The sequence below is a fragment of the Protopterus annectens genome, chromosome 1.part2 (assembly GCF_019279795.1).
Source record: "Protopterus annectens isolate FY-2018-M chromosome 1.part2, PAN1.0, whole genome shotgun sequence".
Lineage (NCBI taxonomy): Eukaryota > Metazoa > Chordata > Ceratodontiformes > Protopteridae > Protopterus > Protopterus annectens.
This window is the reverse complement of record NC_056727.1, coordinates 698486484-698511722: the sequence shown is the minus strand read 5'-3', so window position 1 is coordinate 698511722 and position 25239 is coordinate 698486484. Positions and strand designations below refer to the sequence as shown.

General features: G+C 45.9%; 1 protein-coding gene across 1 annotated transcript in view; it reads left to right on the top strand.

Annotated features, from left to right (window-relative positions):
• The window catches only part of LOC122790858, a 1163840-nt gene that overhangs the window by 504540 nt on the left and 634061 nt on the right, over nt 1–25239 (top strand). The window contains exons 11-12 of the mRNA XM_044058512.1: nt 13594–13646; nt 13743–13821. Coding sequence (XP_043914447.1) covers nt 13594–13646; nt 13743–13821 — 132 coding nt within the window. The remainder of the gene's footprint in view (nt 1–13593; nt 13647–13742; nt 13822–25239) is intronic.

Below are 25239 nucleotides of genomic sequence, written 5' to 3'. Positions count from 1 at the left end.
CTTACATTGGCGCTTAGGCATAATTATTGTCTATATGAGACGATAATATAAAATTAAAGAATAAAGTTCAACACCCGAAACAAACACCTGTCACTCTGACACGAACAGGCCGGCAGGGATCACACAAGACTAACACATTACACGCTGCTACAGGTCTGTGTATATGGCTATGCTTACATCTAAAAGTTTGTAGCACTTAGACTAGAAGTGCTTAGCGGAGCCCCTGACTTGATATTTACTGGGGGCCCCCAAAATGCTAACACCGGCCCCTGTTATACTTTATTGTCTTTGCTCCTCAACTACAGTGTACCTTCTTACGTTCTGCATTGTAGAGTTCCTTTGGCCATCTCTTCCTTGCTCTATGTTCGCTTTAAATATTCGTGTGCGTCCAGTAGCCATAGCAACAAGGTCTAATGTTCTTTACGCTATTTAAAAGTCTAAAAAATGAAAAATGTTAAAACAAGATCAGTTTCGCATACAGACTGACCTTAGTTATCAAATTTACATACATAAAAATACACAGCTGGTATCGCCAAATTAGCTTCACATAACACTCCAAAACCCCAAATTACATATTTTAAAAAAGTAGCTTTCAAGAAATTGTGAAACATCTGATATGACGCTGTAAAATATATTTTTCAAACTTTCCTTCAGATACCATTCATTTCAAATAATTGCAACAACACGCACACTCACCTTCACCACCGTTTATCTACCATAACCTGCCAGTCAAAACAATGAGGTGGGATTTAGTTTACTTGACATGCACTATACAAAAGGGGAGGATGTGCTATCGCCACATGCATTGTTGGTATTGCAGTTTTTAACTGCTCATTTCGTCATATTAGCTACGGAAATAGAGCTGTAGTCCCTGAAGCAAAGGAAATAGTAAAAATGCGGCGTGACACAATATTGACAATGTGACATTGACAACTTCAGTTATGTTGAGTTTCGATTTTTATTATCAATATTTATTGTGTGCTGTGTGGTAAATGAAGGAAACGTATATCGCAAGTGTTGTATGGTGGAAGAAGCCACTTTTTTATTCTTAAAATGACCTGCTTTTGTCTTAGAAAAGTTCATTGGGCACTTCAACCCGTTATATACAGATGTTGCGGTTGACATGTAGAATATGCTTATGTACACAATCTTTCTTGCCACTATCAGTCGGTCCGTCGTCATCATCAATGAGGGGTAATAATGGTTTGAAAACTTGTGTTGAGACACTTGTGGGTTCGGGTGTATGGAGGGACAGCACCACGACTGCATTTTATTACGAAGCGCAGCATTTACACACCCACTCAAAATTATACGCAAAAGGGAACGAGCATAGTGGGCAGCAAGTATCTGTATGGAAAACAGCTGCTCCTCCCTCATCTGTTACTCAGAAAGGTAAACAGAAAATACCTGTTTTTACAATGTTTTCAGAAGTAGCCAAAATATTACTTGAAGTTATATAATTAGGAAGTTTTAGTGATTTGATAGAAACGGGACATTTAGGCATCCCGAGGGACTTTTTCGGGACACCAGGTACGATCGTGAAAAAATGGGACAATCCCTTTTTTACGCGACGTTTGGTCACCCTACTCTAACTGATCAGGCAGCCATCAGCAGTCAGACTGGAAAATATTTAGAACTTTCTTGCTATCTTAGGAAGAAGTAGCTCAAAGGCTTCACAAGAGCAGCAGCTGGCCTTCCACTCCTTTCTTGCAGGTAAGTCTCCTTTGGGAATCCTTCCACATAGAAATGTTTGGTTTTTACAAATGGATATTTGAAAAAATATATTTACTGTTCACTTAGCATGACTGTCCCTTTAAGAAACACTTTCTATTAACTGATGTTTTCTGTCTGGGTCTGCTATTTTTTTGATTTGGCTAATTTGAGGGTTAATTCTGTATTTAGATGTACTACTTGTGTAAACTTTTAATTTTTTAAATCAAAGTTTGAGACCGATACCACTGGCAAGGAATGTGATAACTTTAAGGGGAAAGCTGGGCAGGAATGAGTACAGGTTATGTTGTGCTTGTATGCATACTGCGACAGTGTACCCATCATTTTTTTTCTGTCAATGTTATTTGGAGGGGTTTCTGACAGGAGTTTAGTGTGTTGCTTATGGATTACAGCATTTTGGGGACTGTGTGTTTCTGAAAGTTGTGGAAACTGACCAATTACCTTCCTATGAGCGGTTTCCAGTGATTTTTGCTGCATACAGAGCACACTGTTCAGTCAGTATGGATAGATACCCCACTCCTGCTGGTCTGACTTGCGTAGTTGTAAGAAAAAAGCAACTTAGCGAAGGCCCCCTGTCAACTCAGCAGGCTCAGTCTTTGCTTCAGCCGATGGTGGGTGACTTCAGTGGCCATCAGTCATTCCTCAGACCTGTCATTTTCTGAAAGGAGTTTACATACGAGACCTTTTTGTAAATAGATTGCGCCTTCCTTACATCTTAACTTAGTGCTGGAAAAGTTAACCACGTCTCTGTTTGAACATGCACATCAAGCAGACTTTTTCATTACATGCAGAACTGTTTATCTCATTACTCTGACCCAGTGTCTCCTCTCTCTCATCTCAGGAGATTTGCTGTTTTTTGCAGTGCTGCTATCACTGTGTATGGATCAGTGAAGTCTTTGGGTGCTACTGGAAAAAAAATTCTTATTTGAGCTTTGCAGATAATTTTTGAACTAAGCTCCTTTTGCTTATATAGCCTGGATAATGGTATAGTTTGGTTTCCAGTGGCATCCCCAGAAAAAGGGTTCCTATTACGTGATCGAAAGAAGAACTTCGAAATGGCCACATTTCAAAACTTTTATAGTGGGGGGCTGCACCCCCACACTCCCCGCTAAATATATATTCCAACTCCAAGAGCGCACTACAATGAGGAAAAGGCAGATATCCCAATCTTCACTACTGCAGTCCCACAATGCGATCTTCGAAATGCGGCAGTTTCGAAGTTCTCAGCATTCGATTACGTTATTTGCACCTCATCAGACTAAACAGATCTGTCGAGAAAGAGAAGTTCCGGATGATTGCTTCAGTCGATACTTCCCTTTTTAGGGGAAGACAATTGGATGTGCTAGATAGATCTACAGGATGCATACTACCATGTAAAAATGGCCGGACCATCCAGGGATCATCTGCACTTCTGGCTGGGAGCCCTGCCCTTTGGTCTCACTATAGCCCCTAGTTTGTTCAAAAAATGTATGGCAGTGGTCATGGCTCACCTGAGGCATTTAGGATTCCTGGTGTTTCCATACTTGATTGGCTTCTCACAGCCACCACCAGGCATCAGCTAATACAAGCCAGGGACACTACTCTTACTCTCTGCAATCGTCTGGGAATTAGAATAAATTTAGAAAAATCTGCCTTGTCGCTATAGCAACTTTGTTTTTATCTGAGCAGAATTGGACACCACCACCACTGTAGAATTTCCAGCAGAAAGTTTTACTACATCAGTCCGCAACATCATATCCAAAGACAAGGCTCCAGCATCAGAAGTGCTAAAGTTATTAGGCATGATGGCAGCTGCCTTATTGACAATATCGTTGAGTCGCATGCATGTGCGGTTTCTACAGTGGCTATTCACTCAGTGGTCTTACCATGAGCTCCCAATGTCTCATCTCATAATTATCACAAACAGACACAAAAAGGATCTTCAGTGGTGGTTGACCTCTCCATGTAACGATAGTTCACCATTTTATCCTACCCTCACCAGTGGCTACAGTGACTACAGACGCTTCCCTGATGGGGTGGGGGGGGGGCATTTTCAGGGAAGAACAGCCCAAGGCACATGGACCGAACAGGAGACTCCTCTGCATATCTATGTCCAGGAGATGAGTGGTACTTTTGGCACTGCAATACTTCTAGAACTCTCTTCCTCTGAGGACTGTTGCGATTCAGAAGGGCAAACATATCAGTGGTCTGGTACTTGAACAAACGAGGAACCAGGTCCTATCCCCTTTGTTGCGAGGCCGTAAGAGTATGGCAGTTGGCTACATCCACCCAGTGCTTTCTGATAGCAATGCACGTCCCGGGGGAATCCAACGTAATGGCAGACAAACTGAGAAGGGCAATTTGGGGAGCACTGATCTAGGGTGCACTGAGATGTTTTTAGTGGTGTCATTACAGATTAACCTATTGTTTTGCTGATTTGAAGAAGTCCAATTTCCAAGTTGTACATTGATTTAGAACCTATTTGTCCTTGCAATTCAGTACGTGTGTGCACCTCCCTGGGAATTGCTGCTATTCTGGATGTCCTGTAATTTTTTTATGACTTCAAAATCCCTCTTCCGCTTTGCCTGCTTTCTTTTTATTGGAAGATGCTGTAAACCTCTCTACTTTTCTAAAGGTGTTGCCATCATTTTCAGAACAACATTAGTCTTTGTAATTAATTTTATGTTGGGAAGAATGATAGCTTCGTAGTGAGTCTGTGTTCAGATTTTTTAAAGTTCTTACATGTGTCTGAAATTGGTTCTTGTGGAAATGACACTTAAAAACAAAAAGAAAAAAAAAACAGGTCCTTTTATTTTGTTACACTCCTGGCGCTTTCAGCAGAGTCTTCTAGAGAGTCTTGTAGCTATGATCTCGGTTAAGTGTGTTTTTGAATTTATAGGCCCTGATGTGCTCCATACTTTTAACCATTGTTGTTAAGCAACATTAGCTGCTGTTTCATATTTTTAAGACAAATGTTCTGATTATTGTTTTGACTCAGACAGCTTCTGCCTTCCCAAAAGCTAGAGTGAGGTGAACAGATGATAAGTTGTAAATCTCGCCTTCATTCTTGCTGGATGGGTTCGGAGCCGATCCTCGGCTCCGACTCTGCACTTGCTAAGCTCGAGAGTCACTTTTACCAGCTCGAGGCAGCCCCATATCCCATGATGCAAGGCGGTAATTACTCAGATCTCGTTTGCCGCTTCGCTAATGAGGTCATCCTTTTTACCAGCTCCTGGTAAGTGATATTTTTCTTGCTATTTGTCAGGTTTAGGTGTCTAAAAACCCTAATTTTTAGTCCCTTAGTCTTTATTCAATACTTCAGTGGACTTTCACTTAGCTCCATGCCCCTTTTTCCACTAGTTCTCTTAGTTTAGTTTTCGGGCCTTAGGCCTTTTTCCCACCCTCACACTTCCTGTCAGGATTTCCCTCAGGCGTGTGTGTGTGTTGTGTTACAGTATAATTGTTGGTTATTAATAATTTTTTACTTGTTAGTGTCTTGGTTGGACTGATCGGTGTGTGTGTTTTTAGTGTCTTGGTTGGACTGATCTTTGTGTGTGTTTTAGAACAGAGACATGTCCAAGGATACTAGAGTCTCAGTTTTCAAGAAGTGTGACTCGTGCTGTCAGAAGATGTATCTGACAGACGGTCACACTTGTATTTATTGCCTGGGACCCCCACATCTGCAGGACTCCTGTGCTATATGTCATTCTTTCAGCCAGAGAGTCCTGCAGGAACGTAGAAATAAGTTGATCCTAAGGGGTCGTCTTAAACCAGAGAGCTCCCCGGCTAAGGTCGGCTTCGGGAAGTCCTCTAAGCCTCCCAAGACCCAGGCTTCGGTGTCCAAGTCTGTGGTCTTGGTTCCGACTCCGCCGGAGTCGACATCGGCTCCATCCGGAGCCGATCCTTCCTTGTTGGAAGCTTCTGTGCCGACGCCGATACCTTGGCTTCGGCACCTGTGTCAGCTCCGTCTGGAGCTGACACCCTACCGTCGAAGCATGTCTCTGCTCCGGCTGGAGCAGAGATATCTTTGTCTCCTCTCGGAGCTGACAAGTTGTTGGCTCCGCCTGGAGCCGAACGTTCTTTGGCTCGGATGGCTCCATCCAAAAAGAGGTCTAGATCTCCTTCTTTGGAATCTATTCACTCGGCTCCAGCCTCTCCCTTGCTTTCGGAGCGGAGCCATCGGAGCCGATCATCGAGGTCTTCCAGGCTTTCAGACCACGACTTAGAGAGAGTGGTAAGTAGGCTATTAAAGTCACAGGCACTAGCCCAGATGCTCCATAGCCCATCTCATCAGACGTCAGCTATTCTACATCCCCCTGAAATTCCTCCTTCGACTCTCCTACAGAGCTCGGAGCCGGAGATTATCGGTACCGTGACTGTTGCTGCTTCGGAGCAGATGCCACACCTTTTGGCTCCGTTGTCCTTGACTCCTATCTCCTCCTTGAGACCTTCCTTGGAGGGATTCGGGCGTCTGGCTTCCCTGGTCGGTTCCGAGGGGGCGGGTGGCATCGAACCCTTGTCCAAGCCCGTTCTCCCTCTCGGAGCTTCGGCCTTGGTGAGCTCGGCCCAGACATCTGCTTCGGAGCCTTCCCTTTCGGTGGGACCGGGGATCCCTGTTTCTTCGGAGCGGGATCTCTCGGCCCTACCTGGGAAGGGGAGCCTTCGAGGTGATGAGGAGTGTGCTAGCCCCAGAGCTTAGCCAGCAGTCTGTTCCTTTAGCTCCTCCCTCTACGGTGCCTGTAGATGCCTCTTCCCATTCTCTTGCTCCCAGACCCAGAGATCCTTCGCACCAGGTCTCCCCATTGGGAAGAACTTCCTCTTCCGAGGTTTCTCCTGATCCTTCAGGTGAACCCCCTGCGTAAGAGGACTTGCAAGAGGAAGCATTTGGACTCCCCTGAGTCTACAACCTTGGATACCGATTTAGATGAGTCGGAGGGGTCCCCAAGATCCCCCTCTGAGGATGTCTCCTTTTCAGACATCCTTGAGCTCCTGAAACAGAGGGGGAACCCCTCTATTAACCCCTCCGAGGATGAATCGGTATACCTGGAGGCTTTTGGATCTCGACCCTCCACCTCCTGGGTGTCTCTGCCTTTCGACCCTCTCATGGAGGTCATAGCTCGAAAGGTGTGGGCATCTCCTGATTCGGTGGAACCAGTCCCTAGGAGACCTTTAAAATTTATTACGGCCCCTGCAGAAAAGCAGTTTCTTACTAAAGGTGTCCCGGTTCATGCCATGGTGGTGGCGGCCGCCACTAAGAAGGAACTTGCAGATCCTTCCGTACCAGTCCATCCTCCTAACAAGGAATCCAGGACTATGGACAGGTATGGTAAGCGGATGTTTTCCTCAGCGACCTTTGCTATGCGTTCGCTGAATTATTTGTCACTTCACCAGACTTCAAAGGGACATCCTTAAAGAATTAGGTGACGTAGTACAGGATCCTTCAGCAGCAGGGGCTCAGGAAAAGATTGCTTCTCAGCTGGGAATCCTTAACTCCATAACCAACTCCTCCATGCGGCTCATTTCTTATGCAGCCGATGGGGCGAGTAGAGCTGCAGGCACAGGAGTGGCTCTCAGACGTCAGTCCTGGATGCGGCTCTGTAATTTTGCAGACCCCTTTAAGGCGTCCTTCACAAACTCTCCCTTTGATGGGTCAACTTTATTTGGCCCTCAGGTGAAGGACACGTTGACCAGGTTGTGAGCAAGATGGCAAGACTCTTTCTGCCGTAGGAGTCCGTTTCTCCACCCCTTCTAGGCCTTATCCCAAAGGTCAGAAAGGGGGGAAGATGTGGTTCCGGAAATCTCAGGGAGTCACGCCGGACACAAGTGGTCAGTTTACCCCCAGAGGCAGAGGGGGTAATAACAATAGATGCCGCTCTAGGGGCAGAGGGGGTCCGCAAAACCAGGGCAGTAGAGAGCCTCTCTCTGACAAGCCCTTCCAGCATCCCTGAGGTGTTGCCCGACTGTCCACCCTTGGAGGCAGTCGGGGGGAGATTGTCGCTGTACCCAGAAGCCTGGTTTTCTCCCTCTCAAGACAGATGGGTGCAGTCGATTATATCCGAGGGTTACAAGATTCCCTTCGAGGAAAGCCCCTTCCCTCAGAAAAGTTCCCTTCCAGACGTTCCACCCGGTCTAAGGGAAATTGCAAAACTAGGTTTCAAAGCTTCTAGAAAAAAGGGCCATCCAGCCAGTTCCAACAGACCATTTAGAGTCCGGAATCTACTCAAGGTTCTTTTTGGTTCCCAAAAAGACGGGAGACTGGAGACCAATATTAGACCTCAGCAGGCTCAACAAGTCTGTCAAAAAGACGAGATTTCGGTTGGTCACACTTCAATCGATTTTGCCCTTTCTCGGCAAAGACAACCGGATGTGCTCCATAGACCTTCAGGATGCGTACTACCACATAAAAATCCACAGATGCTCCAGAAGGTTTCTCCACTTTCGGCTGGGGACCAGTCGGTTTCAATTCAGAGCCCTGCCCTTTGGTCTCACTACAGCCCCCAGAGTGTTCACCAAATGCATGGCAGTGGTCACGGCTCACCTGAGACGTCAAGGATTCCAGGTGTTTCCGTATCTCGACGACTGGCTCCTCTCAGCCACCACCAGGCATCAACTCATCCGAGCCAGAGACTACACCCTACATCTCTGCAGTTAGTTGGGAATTTCGGTAAACTTCGAAAAGTCCTCCTTATCACCCTGCCAATCTATTACCTTAATAGGTGCAAATCTAGACACTACTCGGATGTCAGCAAACCTAACAAGTCAGAGAATCCTAGATATCCAAAACCACGTTCGGATCATCCTTGCCAGCAAAAAGGTACAAGCCAGGTTGGTCCTGAAAGTGTGGGGCCTCATGGCGGCTGCCATCACACTTCTTCCTCTGGCCCGTTTTTACATGCGTCTCCTACAGTGGATGTTGTTCACACAATGGTCCTTCCAGCAGCTTCCCATGCGTCACAAGATCCTTGTGACACAGATCTGCAAGAACCATCTATCCTGGTGGATTTCCTCTCCTCTAGTCCATCAGGGCAGACCATTTGTTCCCCCGGTAGCCACGTTCACTTCGGATGCCTCCCTGATCGGGGGGGGGGGGCATTATCAGGGCAGGATGGTTCATGGCACGTGGCAACCGTTCAAGTACCACCTGCACATAAATGTCCTAGAGATGAGAGAAGTGCTTTTAACGTTGCAAGCCCTCAACGACTTTCTTCCCTTAGGAACTATTGCAGTTAGCACGGACAACATGTCCGTGGTGTGGTACATCAACAAGCAGGGCGGAACCAAGTCCTATCCCTTGTGTCGAGAGGCTCTCAGACTTTGGCAATGGGCGATGATCTCTCATCGGTTTCTGGTAGCAACGCATATCCCTGGGAAAACCAACATAATAGCCGACAGATTGAGCAGAGCTATACTCATGCCTCACGAGTGGTCTCTCAAGCAATCCGTAGTGGAGGAGATTTTTCAGAAGTGGGGCCGCCCATGCTGCGATCTTTTTGCTACTCCTCAAAACAGCAAATGCCCAGACTTCTCTCTCTTCCCACTTCCGGGCCATCCCCCCAGAGACGCTCTTACCCAAGATTGGCCCCAGGGACTCCTCTATGCTTTTCCTACCTTTCCATTGATACCACAGGTACTCCAGAAAGCGGCCGTTTTGAGAGCCAAAATGATTATCATTGCCCCTTACTGGCCTCTACAAATTTGGTTCCCGTTCCTTCACTGCCATCTCTTGGTGCAGCCTTGGCATCTGGACCCAGCGCCAGATCTTCTGACCCACCAGTCGGGTCAACTGCACCGGTCCGTTCCTTCCCTCAACCTCACAGCTTGGTTGCTCCACTTCCTTCCTTAGCCAGGCTTCCTATGATATCTAACCCTGTTAGAGACATCATAGTAGCTTCTCTTAAGTCCTCTACCAGGAGGATTTACTCTAGCAAGTGGAAACGCTTCTCCCTTTGGGCGAAAGCTAGGAACATAGATCCCTTTACTGCCCCTGTTCAGTCAGTCTTGGATTTTCTAGCAGAAAATTTTCACTCCGGTTCTTCCTCTTCCGCAGTCAAAGTTCAGTTGGCAGCAATCTCGAACTTTCATGTCGGGTTTGCAGACCACAACATTATGTCCCACAAGCTTTGTAAAGCTTTTCTTAAAGGAGTGTTCCTTCTAAAGCCCCCTGTTAGGGATCCTCCACCACATTGGGACCTAAATTTAGTGCTGACATCCTTGATACTTCCCCCTTTCGAACCGGCTGCTTCATGTTCATTAAAGTTTCTTTCTTGGAAGACACTCTTTCTTGTCGCCATTACCTCGGCTAGAAGAGTGTCGGAACTTCATGCCCTATCTGTTCGTCCCCCTTATTTGGTCTTCCACAAGGACAGGGTAACCTTGAGAACCAATCCATCCTTTTTGCCCAAGGTTGCTTCTAAGACGGATTTAAACCAATCCATTGATCTTCCTGTATTTTTTCCAAATTATTCTAACAGGGCGGAACAAAAATTACATTACCTAGATGTTCACCGCCAACTTGGATATTACTTGGACAGAACGAAACAATTTAGGAAATCTGATCAACTCTTCCTTTCTTATGCTGAAAATAAAAAAGGTCTCCCTGTTTCTAAAGTGACCTTATCCAGATGGCTATCTTCCACCATTTCTGACATTTATCAACTTAGGGGCAAACAGCTCAGCTCAAAACCTAAAGCCCATTCCACAAGAGGCCTAGCCACTTCTACAGCTTTTCAGGCTAGGCTGCCCTTAGATTTTGGGCCACTCCTCATACCTTTGTTTCTCATTACAAATTGGATTTGGCCTCCAGGGATAGGGCAAGCTTTGGTTCCACAGTTCTCAAGAGTCTGTTCCATTGAGCCACCCAGGATAGAGGTGCTAGGGACGTGGTCCCATCCAGCAAGAATGAAGGCGAGATTGACAACTTAACATTTAGAAGTTATGTACCTACCATAACGTTCCATGTTAGTTGTCTTCTCTCGCCTTCTTTCTTGCGTCCCTCCCTCCTGTTCCCCCTTGCCTGGACAGACCTTGATCTCCTTTTCCTCTGGAAGATTCTTCTTCCTTGGACACCAGTTAGTTGGTCTTGATTACCTGGTTTCCCTTTACAGCCTTTTTAGGCTAGTTCCTCTTTCCTTAGTGGAAAGTTTTTTGGTAGGCAGTTTTTCCTCTAGATACCAAACGAGATCTGGGTAATAACCGCCTTGCATCATGGGATATGGGGCTGCCTCGAGCTGGTAAAAGTGACTCTCGAGCTTAGCAAGTGCCGAGTCGGAGCCGAGGATCGGCTCCGAACCCATCCAGCAAGAAAGAAAGCAAGAGAAGATAACTAACATGGAACGTTATGGTAGGTACATAACTTCTAATTATATGGGATGGGTAGCAGAACAACACCTTTTGCTGACATATTTAAAAGTAAGGAATTAAGCAAAGTTTAAGTAGGTTTTTGTTTGTGTTGCACCTTATTCTTTCATGATAAAGTACATCTTTTTATATATTAAAATGTACATTTGCAGTGTTAACTCGCTTTTGACTGTAGCAAAACTCATAATGTCAAACTTTTCTCTGCAGTCATCAGCTGAAAAGGGCTATGCCCAGTCTAACTTTTCTTGTATACAAAGCCTAGTAGATAAACTGTAAGCTTCTATTGGTAGTCCTACCATTTCAGGCTTGACTTCTGGTTGTGCATGGTATAATGATTTATTAGACAAATCATTTGAAGGATCATTAGGCCTCTTTCCATGAGGAACCGTACTGCATTATAGTGTGATGAAAGTTTCAGTAGCAGCTGGCAAATGCTCACATGGTAAGTGGTGTACACCTTTAGGGAGTGTTACTGATTGGATTATGTTGATAAGGCTAACATGGGTTTTGCTAGTAAAGCGTTGAGTTGAAAATTTAGTAACATGGGGTTGAATAGTGTCTAAAACCATTGTCCCTCTACATAGTTGCAGTGATTAATTGTAAAGTTTTAATGTGGTACATGATGTAAAAGCTGAGGCTGTGATACAAAATATATATTGACCTTAGTGGCTTACTTTTGAGTATACTGAGAGTCAGGTGTTTTCATCATGACACTATTGTGACTTACCCTGAGAGAGGACATGTTTATTTAATCTTTGAACAAGATTGTGGCAGGAACTGGCCTTGTGTAGCACATTGTATTTTGGGTTTGGTGGGGTTCGGGTTAATTTCTCAAAGGAATTTTTGCTCAGAGCCGAGTTGGCTCATTCTGAAGGTTGGAGATGGTTTTAATTAGCAGGTGTCCAGTCAGCTAATATGTTTAGCAAGTAGGGGCCAATTGAAGTCCAGAGCCGGTTGTGTGAGTCTTCCCATGGTGACTTCCCTACATGTAAATAAACTTGTCTGTTCTGACTGTGCTTAGTCTGAGCTTAAATGTGCCCACACTTAAATTAACTCGTGCTTTGAAATACTTAATTCATCCCACATGCATTGTTCCAATGATTGCACAAAGTAACAAATGCACTTCATTTTAATTAGCTTTTTTTAACCATAAGGGGTATGCCCATCTATTTATCACTGTGCTGTGATAGACTTAAATTGTCATGAAAGGGATGCTTGACTTAAAAGCATTGCCATTCAGCTGGTGGTTTAAGTCCGTAAAATGTCCCTGAAACGTAGTGTAAAGACTAGTAAAGTCTGAGGAACTTTAATAGAATTGGTTTGGTTGATGCCAAGACCCTTATGCGCAGTGAACTTTATTCCTCTTCAAATAGTGGAGATGTTTAAAAGTAATGTGCAGAGTCCCTAACACGACAGCTGAGGTGTTTGTCATCCATTGGCATAATGAGTTGTGTTTTTTGCCAAAACCTCCCTTTTTGTTTGTATGTCTCATCCTTAAGTAAATTTGGGTACCTTTTTGGAATACTTCTGGTCGAGTGCTCAGGTGTGATGACTAATCTCTGCTGTGGCTGAGTGGCTTTAGTGAACTTCATCTTTATTCTACTTTAAACTTAAAGGAAGGAAGATCAAGGTAGAGTCTCCTGTAACTAAATGGCTTCTTACTAATGACCGGCTTTTGAGGGCTGTTGAGGCTGGAGCTCGCATTACTTAAAAATTCCTGACCTTTGACCATTCATAAGGAATTCTTGGATGCTTTGCAGCAAATCATAATTTCAAGTGTTTATGTATAACATTCAGTAAGTTAGATTGAAAAAGTTTGTTCTTATCTGCAGTCCTCTATAGCAGTTATCCTTTGCAGAGACTTAAACAGCCTAGATCACGCTGATGAGTCATGTTTTACTATAGTGATTATTACTTCAGATCGATAGTCTTGAAAATTATGGGCCAGGTGCTGCTTTTCCATTTGTTTGCTTCAGTGAAATGGCTGATTACCCACTTTTGCATTCCTTTCATTGTTCAAATTTTGGAGGCAAACCTGCTTTTAATGTATGGATAATACTGGTAATTCACTTTCCCCTTACCAGAGCTTGTTCATTTACCCGGAATAGTTTTGATAAATGTGATCTGTGGTACCTCTCAATGTTGTATATTTCATGACAGAATATATGGTGCTGTCTTTGGTGGTCACTTGTCAATTTATTGACTAAATTATTTTTGTAGCATCTTATAAATATTGGATATTCATGTTTTGTTGCAGGATAGTTTGTGCAGCAAGTCTTAACTTTTTTTAACCAGTTATTTAGTGACAGATCCTTTGAGATGTCAAATGCAAGTCATAAAGAAAGTTATTTAAAAAAGCTGTGGTGAACAGCCACGTCATTATGTAACTTTGGTCAATCAAAACTCTACCAAATCAAATTGCTTCAGTTGCCTTTTTTTACCTTGCTTTTTGTGTTTTAAGTCTTGGCAAAACATATACTTGATGGAGTCCCATATCTTATTCAAATTTCTCTCTTGTTTTTTAAGGGTAACTTTTGGAGAAGCTTTAGTCACACTTCTGGTTCTTCAGGTGCATCTGAGTAAGTTCACATTAAATAAGATGGCATATATACTTAGTTATGCTTGCATACCTTTTTATGAAAACATCTCTTAAGCTGTAATATACATCCATTTAGTTCCCGTAAAAGGACATCTGAACAAGATCGTAGCACAGATCGTCTGTCAGAAGAAAAGAGATCAAGGAGGGAAGCTTCGGTAAGACATTAGATTCTTGCAGTTAACAGGCTGAAAATGTGTAATAGAACATTGGTATTTCCAAAGCGTTTGGGTACAGTTTTGTCAGTCTGATTTTGGGTCCCCTACTTGAATAGTGCTTTGTCTGGATACTTTCCTCCAGTCAGCATTCATCACAATTTTCTTATTTTTAGGAAACTTCATTGATTGTGGATGGGCACACCCATGATGATGCTTTGTGTGATGTCACATGTTAGCTTCTTGGTACAGTTCAGGTCACTGTCCTGTCACAACTGTTTTGATGTTTTGTAGTGATTGTTGGAACTTCTCGGTCTGTTGCTAAGTAGGGAAAGGAGACTGCTAGTGGGACTCGAGGTTAGTTTTTCTCAGTAACTGATAAGTGTGTTGGGGGCTGTTCACCTGGGACTTCAGTTTGGGGAATGGCTACAGCCTAGATTTTCCAGTGGAAAGATTGCATTTTGCATCGACTCCTGGTCATCAGTGAAATAAGATTCTGTTTTGTTGTACAGCAGACAAGAGTTCTGGGAGTGGTGTGCCATTGTGCCCCACCCTCTGCTTGCATCCTGATTTGTTAGTGACACCACTTCCCATTGCTTTTTGTGTGTACATATAAGGTAATTTACATTCCATTTTAATATTGACAAAGCTGCCATTGCGTTAAAAATAATTACTTCTACAAGTTATACACGATTATTTTGAATATATGTTTATAGCTTACAACTTGCCATGCACTTACTAATGTTTGGTAGAGTGATCTTGTATTTGTCCATCTTCACATCTATGTATGAATCCATGTCACATTTTCCTGGACCTTTCACTTAAGAACAGTCCTGAAACAAATTACTTAAATACATTTTTTAAACCTCCACCCCCCCCCCCTTTTAACTTAGAGCAACAGTGGATGTTCTTTGTGTTTCACTGTTGTGGTCATCACATTTGGGTTATCTGCTTGCAGTAGCCCTCAGTCAGCCTGATTATCAAAGTCTTGGGTCCTGCATTGGTTGCTGTCTCATTTTCTATGAGGTGTCAGGTAGTTAGCGGTATGAAGCATGCAGCAGACGCCATTACATCAGTCTTTCTTGCCGTGTGGTGCCCGAAGCAGAAGCAGTTCACAAGTGCCGGTCGGCTGACTCCTGAAATTTTCTTTTCCAAGTTTCAGAACTGAAGTCTTCAACTAAAGCTAAGTACCCCATTGGGGGGAAACTTTTCCGTGCTCTAAACCGATGTCAGTAAAAGTCAATAATTGTATTTCTTGTGGAAAGCAAATACCTCAAAGATTTTCATGCGTACTGTATTCCTTGCCTAGGTCCTGACCACGACTTACCTCGCTGTCTGTTTTGTGCCTTATTTAAGCAGCGAACTATTTGTAGTCTGTATATTTACGCTTCTAAATATTTTGGTACTCTGTTCAATTATCCAGATATGTCTTCGGTAAGCCATCCGAATACTGACGTTCTGAAAAAACACAGACAGAGACAGGCCGCCTAGGTCCAAAGCTGTCGACGATGCTTCTCCTAAGCCAGTCCTCAGGTGCTTTCGCAGCCCCTGATGCCCCCTACTTCAGATTTGCAGGCCTCTACTGAGACCCATTCAGAGTCTGGTATGCAGTGAGATGCTTCGACTGTGGAACCCGCGGATGTCTCTATCTTGGATGGGTCTGGAGCCGCTGGGCAGGCACCAGCCTCTGAGGGAGTATTCAGGCCTACTGACTTGCATATTAAACAGTCATCTTCTTCAAGGCCTAAAACTCAAACCATACCTAGAAAACCAACGCCCAGACCGCATGGTCAGGCCTCAATGCCTAAAAAACAAATGCTAAGAATGGCTGAAAACCTTATTACTTTAATCAGGGGAAACCAACCCTTCCCCCTCTAAAAGACCTAGGACTGAATTTGCTTATGATACTTCTGACCAGGATTCTGAAATTTGTTTCCTCTGACCAGGATTTACCATTATCTGCCCAAGAGGATTCTGATGCAGAGAGGACTCTAACCCCCCCCCCTCGAGGATTTCTTTTTTGGTGAAACCTTGCATACTTGCAGGGAGCATTTTCACTGGGAAAGCCAGGATTATTCTGATCCTAAAAAGAGGCTGAGTGATTTCTTATTCCTGCCCCAACACAGGCCTTTAGTTCTCCCTCCTGTACTAGACATTGTTGATTAAGCCTTTTAGGAATCTAGCTTGGCCCCTGACTCTCTACCTCCTGCTCCCAGAAAACCTGATAGATATTACAGGGATGTTTTGTGATCCTATCTCGACTACATTCTGACTGATGGGTTCGGAGCCGATCCCTCGGCTCCGACTCTGCTATAGAGCGAGGCCTCTAATTGGCTGAGCTATCTTTATCCCAGGATGCACCACCACTAATCTCCCAGATCTCGTTTGCCGCTTACAGAGCTTGGACGTGGTCTCAACATTGGCTGGGCTAAGTACTTTCATTAGGCTTTTTTCCTGTCAGTATTTGCTTCATTTAAAACCAAAAGCTGTTTTAACGGCTATTCTTTGTGTCTGAGTGCTTTTGAGGAAATTGGTTGAAATTTCGTGTTTTTTTCCTGTCAGAGAAGGTTCCGTTTAAGTTAGAGGGCCTTCCTGTGATTACTGCTACCTTAGTAGTTGTGTGTGGGTCAAGTACCCGTTTAAGTTAGAGGGTCTTGACCCTCTTTTTCTCCCTTTCTCTTTCTCTTTCAATCTTGTGTAAAAAAAAAAAAAAAAAAAAAAAAAAAAGCAAAGTTCTTTGGATTAGTGTTAGATATTTAGACTAGTGACATATATATTGTGGTTCTTGTGTGTCAACCCTTACTTGTGGTTATCTTTTTGGTCTGATTATGTCTAAAGAACATAAACCCTCCGGGTTTAAAAAGTGCACGAGGTGTGGCTTCAAAATGTCCATAACGGACGACCACTCCTCGTGCGTCTATTGTCTAGGTGCAAAACATCTGCAAGAATCGTGCAGTGTATGCCATGCGTTTTCCTCCAGAGTCCTCCAGGAGAGGAAAAACAAATTAATCCTCAAAGGATTAATCAAGCCTTCCTTCGAGGAGGCTTTATCTTCCTCTCCGTCTCCTTCTAAAAAGAGGAAAGTGTCGGCTCCGACCAGTCAGTCGGAACTGACTGCTAAGAAAACTAAGCAGACTTCTCCATCGGCTCCACGGACTTCGGAGCCGAGGTCGGAACGGTCTGCCTCGATGCCTCCAGCCTCGACCCCTCTGGTTTTGGAGCCGAGGTCTGGGGCATCGAGAGGCAGGTCACCCTCATCGGCTCCACTGATTTTGGAGCCGATAAGGGTCATCGGCTCAGACTCTTCCCCCTCGGAGCCGAAGTCCTTATCGGCACCGAGGGAAATTTCCTTGAAAGTTTTTTCTGAGCCGATAATTGTTGAGTCATTTCGGAGCCGGTCCCCGAGCCCTTCGGAGCCGATGGAGAAATCGGTTCGGGCCCGATCGGTATCCTCGAGATCATCCAAGATGTCTGATTCGGACATCGACAGGGTGCTCCTTCGACTCTTCCAGTCTCCGGTGTTCCAAAAGATGGTTTCGGCTCCAGCCCATATGGCTTCGGAGCCGATGGTCCACTCCCATTCTGTATTTCCTCCTCCAACAGCTTTGGCACCGTTGGTGCTGGTGGAACCAGTGGAGGTGTTAGGGTCGGGCCCGACCCTTGCTCCTACTCCGGCTCTTGGTCGGAGTTCAGTGCACAGACTTCTTCCTTCGGCCCTGGGGGGGAGGCTTCGGGATTGATGCTTTCGGTCCCAAGTCTCCCTCTTGGTGCGTCGGCGGCGGGAGTTCCGTCCACTGTCGTGGCCACGGAGGGGGGACCCTCCCAGGATTCAGTGGTCCCGCCTTCAGGGCTATGAGGAGTGCTTTAGCCACATCTTCCTTGGCTACCTCCACAGTTTCCCTAGCTCCTTCCCTACATTTGGAGACTGGGTCGTTGGCAGTCCCCCTGTCCGTAGACAGCGGAGCCCCTGGGCCTCAGGTTACCCCCGCTGGGGTTTCTCCCCCTCCTGGAGGTCCTTCTGAAGCCTCTTCGGAGGAACCTCCCAGGAAGACAACGTGCAAGAGGAAGCACGTTGACTCCCCTGATGAGTCTTTGACCTCTGACACTGATCTCGATGATGCAGAAAGGTCCCCCAAGACATCCTCGGATGATGTCTCCTTTGCAGACATCCTAGAAGCCCTAAAACAACGAGGCGGCTGGCAGTCCAAACCTCCCTCTGCTGATGAGTCGGTGTTCCTGAAGGCCTTCGGGGCTCAGCCCTCCGCCTCCTGGGTGTCTCCGCCCTTCGACGAGCTCTTGGATTTGATCTGTCGAAGGGCGTGGCAACACCCAGACTCTGTGGAACCGGTGCCCGCTCGTCCCAACAAATTTCTCTCTGCGCCCCCAGATAGAGAGTTCCTTACGAAAGGTGTGGCTGTAGATGTTATGGTGGTGGCATCTGCTACCCAGCAAGATGTAGCAGAGGCTTCTACGTCCGTCCATCCTCCTAATAAGGAGTCTAGGAGCATGGATCGGTACGATAAGCGCACCCTTAGTTCAGCGGCCTTTACACTGAGGTCTTTGAACTACCTGACGCACTTTACGAGATTTCAGAGGGATCTGATTAAGGAGCTATCCGATACCCTCTTGGGTAACCTGCCTGAGGAACTGGCCCAGACGGTTGGATCTCAGCTGGCTACAATGTCGTCCATTTCGGACTGGTCCATGAGGCTCATTTCGTATGCGGCCGAAGGGGCGAGTAGAGCGGCAGGTACAGGCATTGCTCTACGGAGACAAGCCTGGCTCCGCCTGTGTCATTTCGCGGAGGCCTTTAAGTCTTCATTTGCCGACGCCCCCTTTGATGGGTCCTCCCTGTTTGGACCCAAGGTAAAAGACACACTTACCCGCTGTGAACAGGAGGGTAAGACTCTGACTGCTGTAGGGGCACGATTTTCCACTCCCTTTCGGCCTTATCCCAAGGCTAAAAGAGGAGGGAAGATGTGGTTCCGTAGATCTCAGAAGTCTTACCCCTCTCAGCAGGAAGGTTCCCCCTCCAGAGGCAGAGGAGGGGGAAATTCATCCGGAAGACGCCGTCCCAGAGGCGGCAGAGGCCCTCGCAACACTGGAGACCGCGAGTCCTTTCGTGGCTCCTTCAGCCTTTCATAGTCCCTGAGGGATTGCCCGGCTGTGCTGCTCCGGAGCCAGTCGGGGGTCGTGTTTCGAAGCACCTGAAGGCCTGGGAAGGGATCACTCAGGACCGATGGGTGCTTCGGATTATCGCCGGAGGTTACTCCATCCCATTCTCTCGCCCCCCCCCCCCAGTCCAAAAAAATCCTGGACCCGCCACCCAGTCAACGGGATACCGCAGCCTTAGAAATTTCAAAGCTGCTGCAAAAAGGGGTCATCCAACCGGTCCCCGCAGACCAGATCGGATTAGGGACTTAAGATTCTTTTTGGTGCCAAAAAAGACCGGGGACTTGAGGCCCATTTTGGACCTAAGCATCCTAAACCTTCAGTCAGGAAGTCAAAGTTCCGAATGGTCACTCTACAAACCATTCTCCCATTGTTGGAGAAGGGTGTTTGGATGTGCTCCATAGATCTCAAGGGCGCGTATTATCATATCAGAATACATCGAACGTCCAGGAGACATCTGCGCTTCAGCCTAGGAGGCAGTCATTTTCAGTTCCGTGTGCTGCCCTTTGGTCTCACCACAGCCCCCAGGTTGTTCACCAAATGCTTGGCAGTAGTGACTGCTCACCTGAGAAGTCTAGGATTCCAGGTGTTTCCGTACCTAGACGACTGGCTCCTAACTGCCACCTCCAAGCATCTACTTCTGCGGAGCCTACAAGCCACTATATCACTGGGCAATTCCCTTGGAATCACCTTCAATTGGCCAAAGTCTGTGTTGCGGCCATCTCAAAGAATAAGATTCATAGGAGTAGAGATATTCAAAACCAGATGCGAGTCTATCTACCTACAGACAGAATTCAAACCATTCAAAGTCAAGTTCGAGCCTTACTCCCCAGGTCCAAAGCCCCAGCCAGAATGGTCCTGCAGCTATTGGGATCCATGTCTGCCACGGTTCTGCTAGTTCCCTTGGCAAGGTTGCACATGAGAATCCTCCAGTGGCTTCTTTCAACTCAGTGGTCCTTTCAGGAACTCCCTCTCAATCACCTCATATCGATCACGGAATCTTGCAAACGGGACCTTCGCTGGTGGCTAGTGTCCTCCAATTTGGATCAGGGACGACTCTTTGTTCTTCCTCCTCCGGCGGCCACTTTGACCACGGACGCCTCCCAAATGGGGTGGGGGGGGCATTCCCTGGGCAGGTCAGTCCAGGGCAAATGGCACCCGGAAGAGACCCCTCTTCACATCAACATCCTAGAAATGAGGGCAGTACTCCTGTCCCTTCGAGCCCTTCACGATTATCTCCCTCAGGGAGTAATTGCTGTTCACTCAGACAACATGTCAGTTGTCTGGTACCTGAACAAACAGGGAGGGACCAGATCCTATCCTCTTTGCAGAGAAGCCATGAGAGTTTGGGAATGGGCAGTCTCTACCAAACGCTTCCTAGTGGCTACTCACATTCCGGGCAAGTCCAGTGTCATAGCCGACAGGTTGAGCAGAACCATCCTCTCTCCTCACGAATGGTCTCTGAATACGACAGTTACAAGGCAGATTTTCAGCGAATAGGGAGTTCCGTGTTGCGACTCCTCTGAATGCGAAGTGCAAAGAATTTTTCTCCCTAACCCCGGCTCCGGGGAAGAGCCCCATGGACGCATTAGTCCATCCTTGGCCCACCGGCCTGCTTTATGCCTTCCCTCCAGTTCCTCTCCTCCCCAGGGTGAATCAAAAGGCATCTCTCTTAGGGAGCAAGATGATCTTAATTGCTCCTTACTGGCCTCGTCAAGTGTGGTATCCCTACCTTCGGAAACATGCTCTGGAGGGTCCATGGTTCCTGGACCAGGTCCCAGACTTACTGATTCATCAGTCGGGACTATTACACCAGTCCCTACACACTTTAAAATTGACGGCCTGGCTCCTCCTCTTCCGACGATAGTCAGGAGTCATACACTGGATCCAGATGTTGTGCACATATTATCTTCAGCCCACAAGTCTGCTACAAAGAAACTGTATTCTAGCAAATGGAAAAGGTTTGCTATTTGGGCTCAACTCAGGGGCCTGGACCCCATTTCTACTCCCGTGGCAGAAGTACTAAAATTCCTGACCTCTCTTTTCAATCAAGGCTCTTCAGTTTCTACCATCAAAGTACAATTGGCAGCAATTTCTAATTTTCATGAATCCATAGACCCACCTTTAATGAGCAACAGATTGTGTAAGACCTTCTTGAAAGGTGCTGCTCTATTAAGACCTCCGATTTCTCATCCTGCACCTCCATGGGATCTCGATATAGTGTTGCGTGCCTTGACTTCTTTTCCCTTTGAACCGGCAGCTACCTGTGATCTAAAGTTTCTATCATGGAAGACAGCCTTTCTAGTGGCGATTACTTCAGCCAGAAGAGTTTCAGAACTTCAAGCTTTGTCAGTGAAACCCCCGTACTTGGTTTTTCATACAGACAGGGTATCCCTCAGACCAAATCCTTCTTTTGTTCCTAAAGTTTGTTCTACTTTATGCTTGCAACAATCGTTAGAGCTTCCAGTTTTTTTCCCAAAATACTCCAATAAAGCTGAGTTTATTTTCCATACACTAGATGTCCACAGACAGTTACGTTTTTATTTAGATAGGACCAAACAATCAAGGAAAACAGATCAGTTGTTTGTATCCTTTGCAGAAAACAAATTGGGCAACGCTGTCACAAAGGTCACTATTGCCAAATGGATCCGGGACTGTATTACTCAAGCTTATATTTATTCTAACAAAGAGCTTACCAACTCTGTCAAGGCTCATTCTACAAGGGCTATGGCTACTTTGGTAGCATTTCATTCTAAGCTTGCTATTGGTGACATTTGTGCTGCGGCTACATGGTCTTCCCCGCACACCTTCATTTCCCACTACAAATTAGATGTGGCATCTAGAGGACGAGCTTCATTTGGTTCCACAGTGCTCAGGAGTGTTTTCCAATGAGCCACCTGGGATTTAGGTGCTAGGGACGCTGTCCCATCAGTCAGAATGTAGGCAAGATAGGATCACATAACATCTTTTAGTTATGTACTCACCATAACTTCAGATGTTTGGGATCCATCTCGCACATTCCTAATAACCCACCCTCCTTCCCCCTTCCTTGGAGATCAGAGGATATCAGAAGGTCCGAGTCCTGTTGTTTCATCTTGAAACATCTAACAATGTTATATAAACAAGCTGTGCATGTGTGCATGAATGCGGACAAACAAGATCTGGGGGATTAGTGGTGGTGCATCCTGGGATAAAGATAGCTCAGCCAATTAGAGGCCTCGCTCTATAGCATAAGCGTGCGAGTCGAGCCGAGGATCGGCTCCGAACCCATCAGTCAGAATGTAGGCGAGATGGATCCCAAACATCTGAAGTTATGGTGAGTACATAACTAAAAGTTCCTGACTCTTCCAAGTTCCTTTTTAAAAATCCTACTGCGGATCATGAGACCATTTCACAGGGACCCAAGGGCATTAAGGCTGCTACTGCCAAAAATCCTACCCCTCTGATAGAGATTCCAGGGCGCTGGATAGATGGGGTAAGAAGGTATACACTTCTGCAACCTTTGCCATTAGGGCATTAAACTGCCAGTTTCATATGTTTAAGCATCAGCAGCATATTATTGGATTACTTAAACAGAAAATGATGTTGATTCCTGACTGCTGAAAATAAGGATTTACAGGATTTAATGCATTCTGCTGAACAGGTTGGAAAACATACTTTGCAGTGTGGTTTTGATTCACTAGAGGCATCTTGCAGGTTCGTTGTCTCTGGGTCTGTACGTAGAAGGCATGCTTGGCTTAAGGAGCAATCTTTGCCACATCATGTTAAAGCTAAATTGCTGGATGCTCCCTTAAATCAGGACCGCCTGTTCTGCAACAAAGGAGAAGATGGAGGAAAAAGCTAAATCTATGCAAACTGTTAAAGATTTCCTACAAGTACAGCCTCCGAGATTTAGTAGGCATTGGCCCTCTAAGAATTCCTGCTTCTTCCAGGCCTTCTCGGTCCAAACCCAGAACCAGCAGAACACTCAGGCTTCAGTCCCAGGGTACGCACATGATTAAGCAGTGGGGGGCTCCCAATTCCATATCTGGGAGTAGTAAGACTCCCCAATATGGTAAGCTGTCTCAGTGACTTAACTTAAAAACTTCCAAGCACTTCTCAACTGACTGCTCCTTTAGGGGGAAAGATTGCTCTGCAGGCAAAAAACTGGGAACTCATTGCCCTGGACAAATGGGTTTTAAATAGTTTCCCAGGGATACAGATTTCACTTCCACACGTTACCAACCCCAAACGGTTAGCCAGATCCACCCCTATATCAGTGGACAGAGGCTCAAAAGCAAGTACTCTCTCTCTCTCTCTCTCTCTCTCTCTCTCTCTCAAGCATAAAGGCTATTCAGACTGTACCAGAAGAGGAAAAGGGACAATGTTTCTACTCAAGACTTTTTCCTGGTACCTAGAAAAGACAACTCATGGCGTCCTATCCTGGACCTTTCTATCCTAAACACCTTTTTGTTGATTTAAAAATTCAGGATGCTAACTTTTCACCAGTTACGTCTATGCTAGGCAAGAATGCCTGGTTGGCAACGGTGGATTTAAAGGAAGCCTACCTGCACATCCCAGTCAGGGAATCTTGCAGGAGATACCTATGCTTCAAAGCAGGCTACGTACACTATCGGTTCTCTGCACTGCTCTTTGGCTTATCTACTGCACTCACGGTATTCACAAGGTGCCAAGCTCCAGTCATTGCATTTTGCAGGCAAAGAAATATTCAGATATACCCATACCTGGACGATTGTCTAATTCAGGTAGAAAGCTAGGACATACTTTTGAATCTGGCCTTTGTACAAAGGGTGCTAACTTGTTTGGGGTACACCATAAACAAAAAGAAATTGCAAATTGTACCCTGTCAAAGAATTATATTCCTGGGAGCAAGCTTGAACACAACTTCCCAGATGGCTTTCCTCATGCCAGAAAAACAATTTGACAACTTACTTCAAACTAATGGCCACAGAAACCCTGCTATCTACAAGGCAAATACTGCAAGTCTTAGGGTTCATGGCCTCCTGCATTCTAATTCCATATGCAAGACTGCATATAAGGAAACTGCAGTGGTATCTGAAAAGCCTATGGTGTCAACCTTCTCAGGATCTAGAAGCAATGATTCCTGTCATACCTTGCCTACAGTTAGAGTTCCTTTGGTGGGCAGAGGCCTGCTACCAAAACAAGTGGCTACCATTCACTGTACCCCCTGCCGCCCAAACCCTAACAGACAGATCAGACTATGCATGGGGGGCTCACCTGGCAGGGAAGTGCATTCAGGGGGCTCACCTGGCAGGAAAGTGCATTCAGGGCAAATGGAACTCAAGTCAGATGCACCTGCATATCGATCAAAAAGAAATGTTGTCTGTCCGAGCATTCTATACAGCTTTCAAGGACCACATTCTTCCAGTACAATTAATGGTAAAGACTGACAGCACCACTGTTATGTGGTACATAAACAAGCGGGGGGGGGGGTACCCATTCATACCCCCTCATACCCCCTCTGCGGACTAGCTATGGCTCTGTGGAACACAGCCTTGAGCTACCAAGTGCATCTACAGGCTCAGTTCCTGCTAGGAGAACTAAATACACTGACAGACGGACTAAGCAGAAATCTCATGGACCCACACGAGTGGAAACTGGAATCAAAGACTTTCAACGTGTTGATAAAGAAATGGGGGAGCCCGGATATATATAGACCTGTTTGCCTCCCCCCCCCCCCCCCGAACTACCAAATAGACAAATTCTGCACAGGGACTCACCACAAACAAGCCTTGGAAGTGGTTGCTCTGTCCTTCAGCTGGACAAATCTATCTGTTTATGCCTTTCCACCTCTGCCTATTCTCTCCAAAGTACTACTAAAGATCAAGCACGACAAACCAAGGACGATACTGATTGCACCAGACTGGTCACGCCAGCACTGGTACCCCCTCTTGCTCAGTGTCACTGCTGGCTCCTTGGCACCTGCCTCAGACACCTACCCTGCTGTCACAGAAGGAGAGCCAGATTCTGCACCCTCCACTTCAAACCCTGAACGTAGCAGCCTGGCTTAATTACCTAATTTTTCCATTGCCATCCCTCAGTAAACAAGTGTTGGATGTCATGGAGGCAAGGAGGCCTAATACTAGAAAATCTTATGCTGAAAAGTGGAAAAGGATTCTGTGCCTGGAACCAAACTCAAGGGATGGGCACAGCAGCGCCCAATTTACCTCAGATTCTTCAATACTTAACTGAGTTTCTTCACAAGGGCCTTTCTTTTTTCCTCCATCA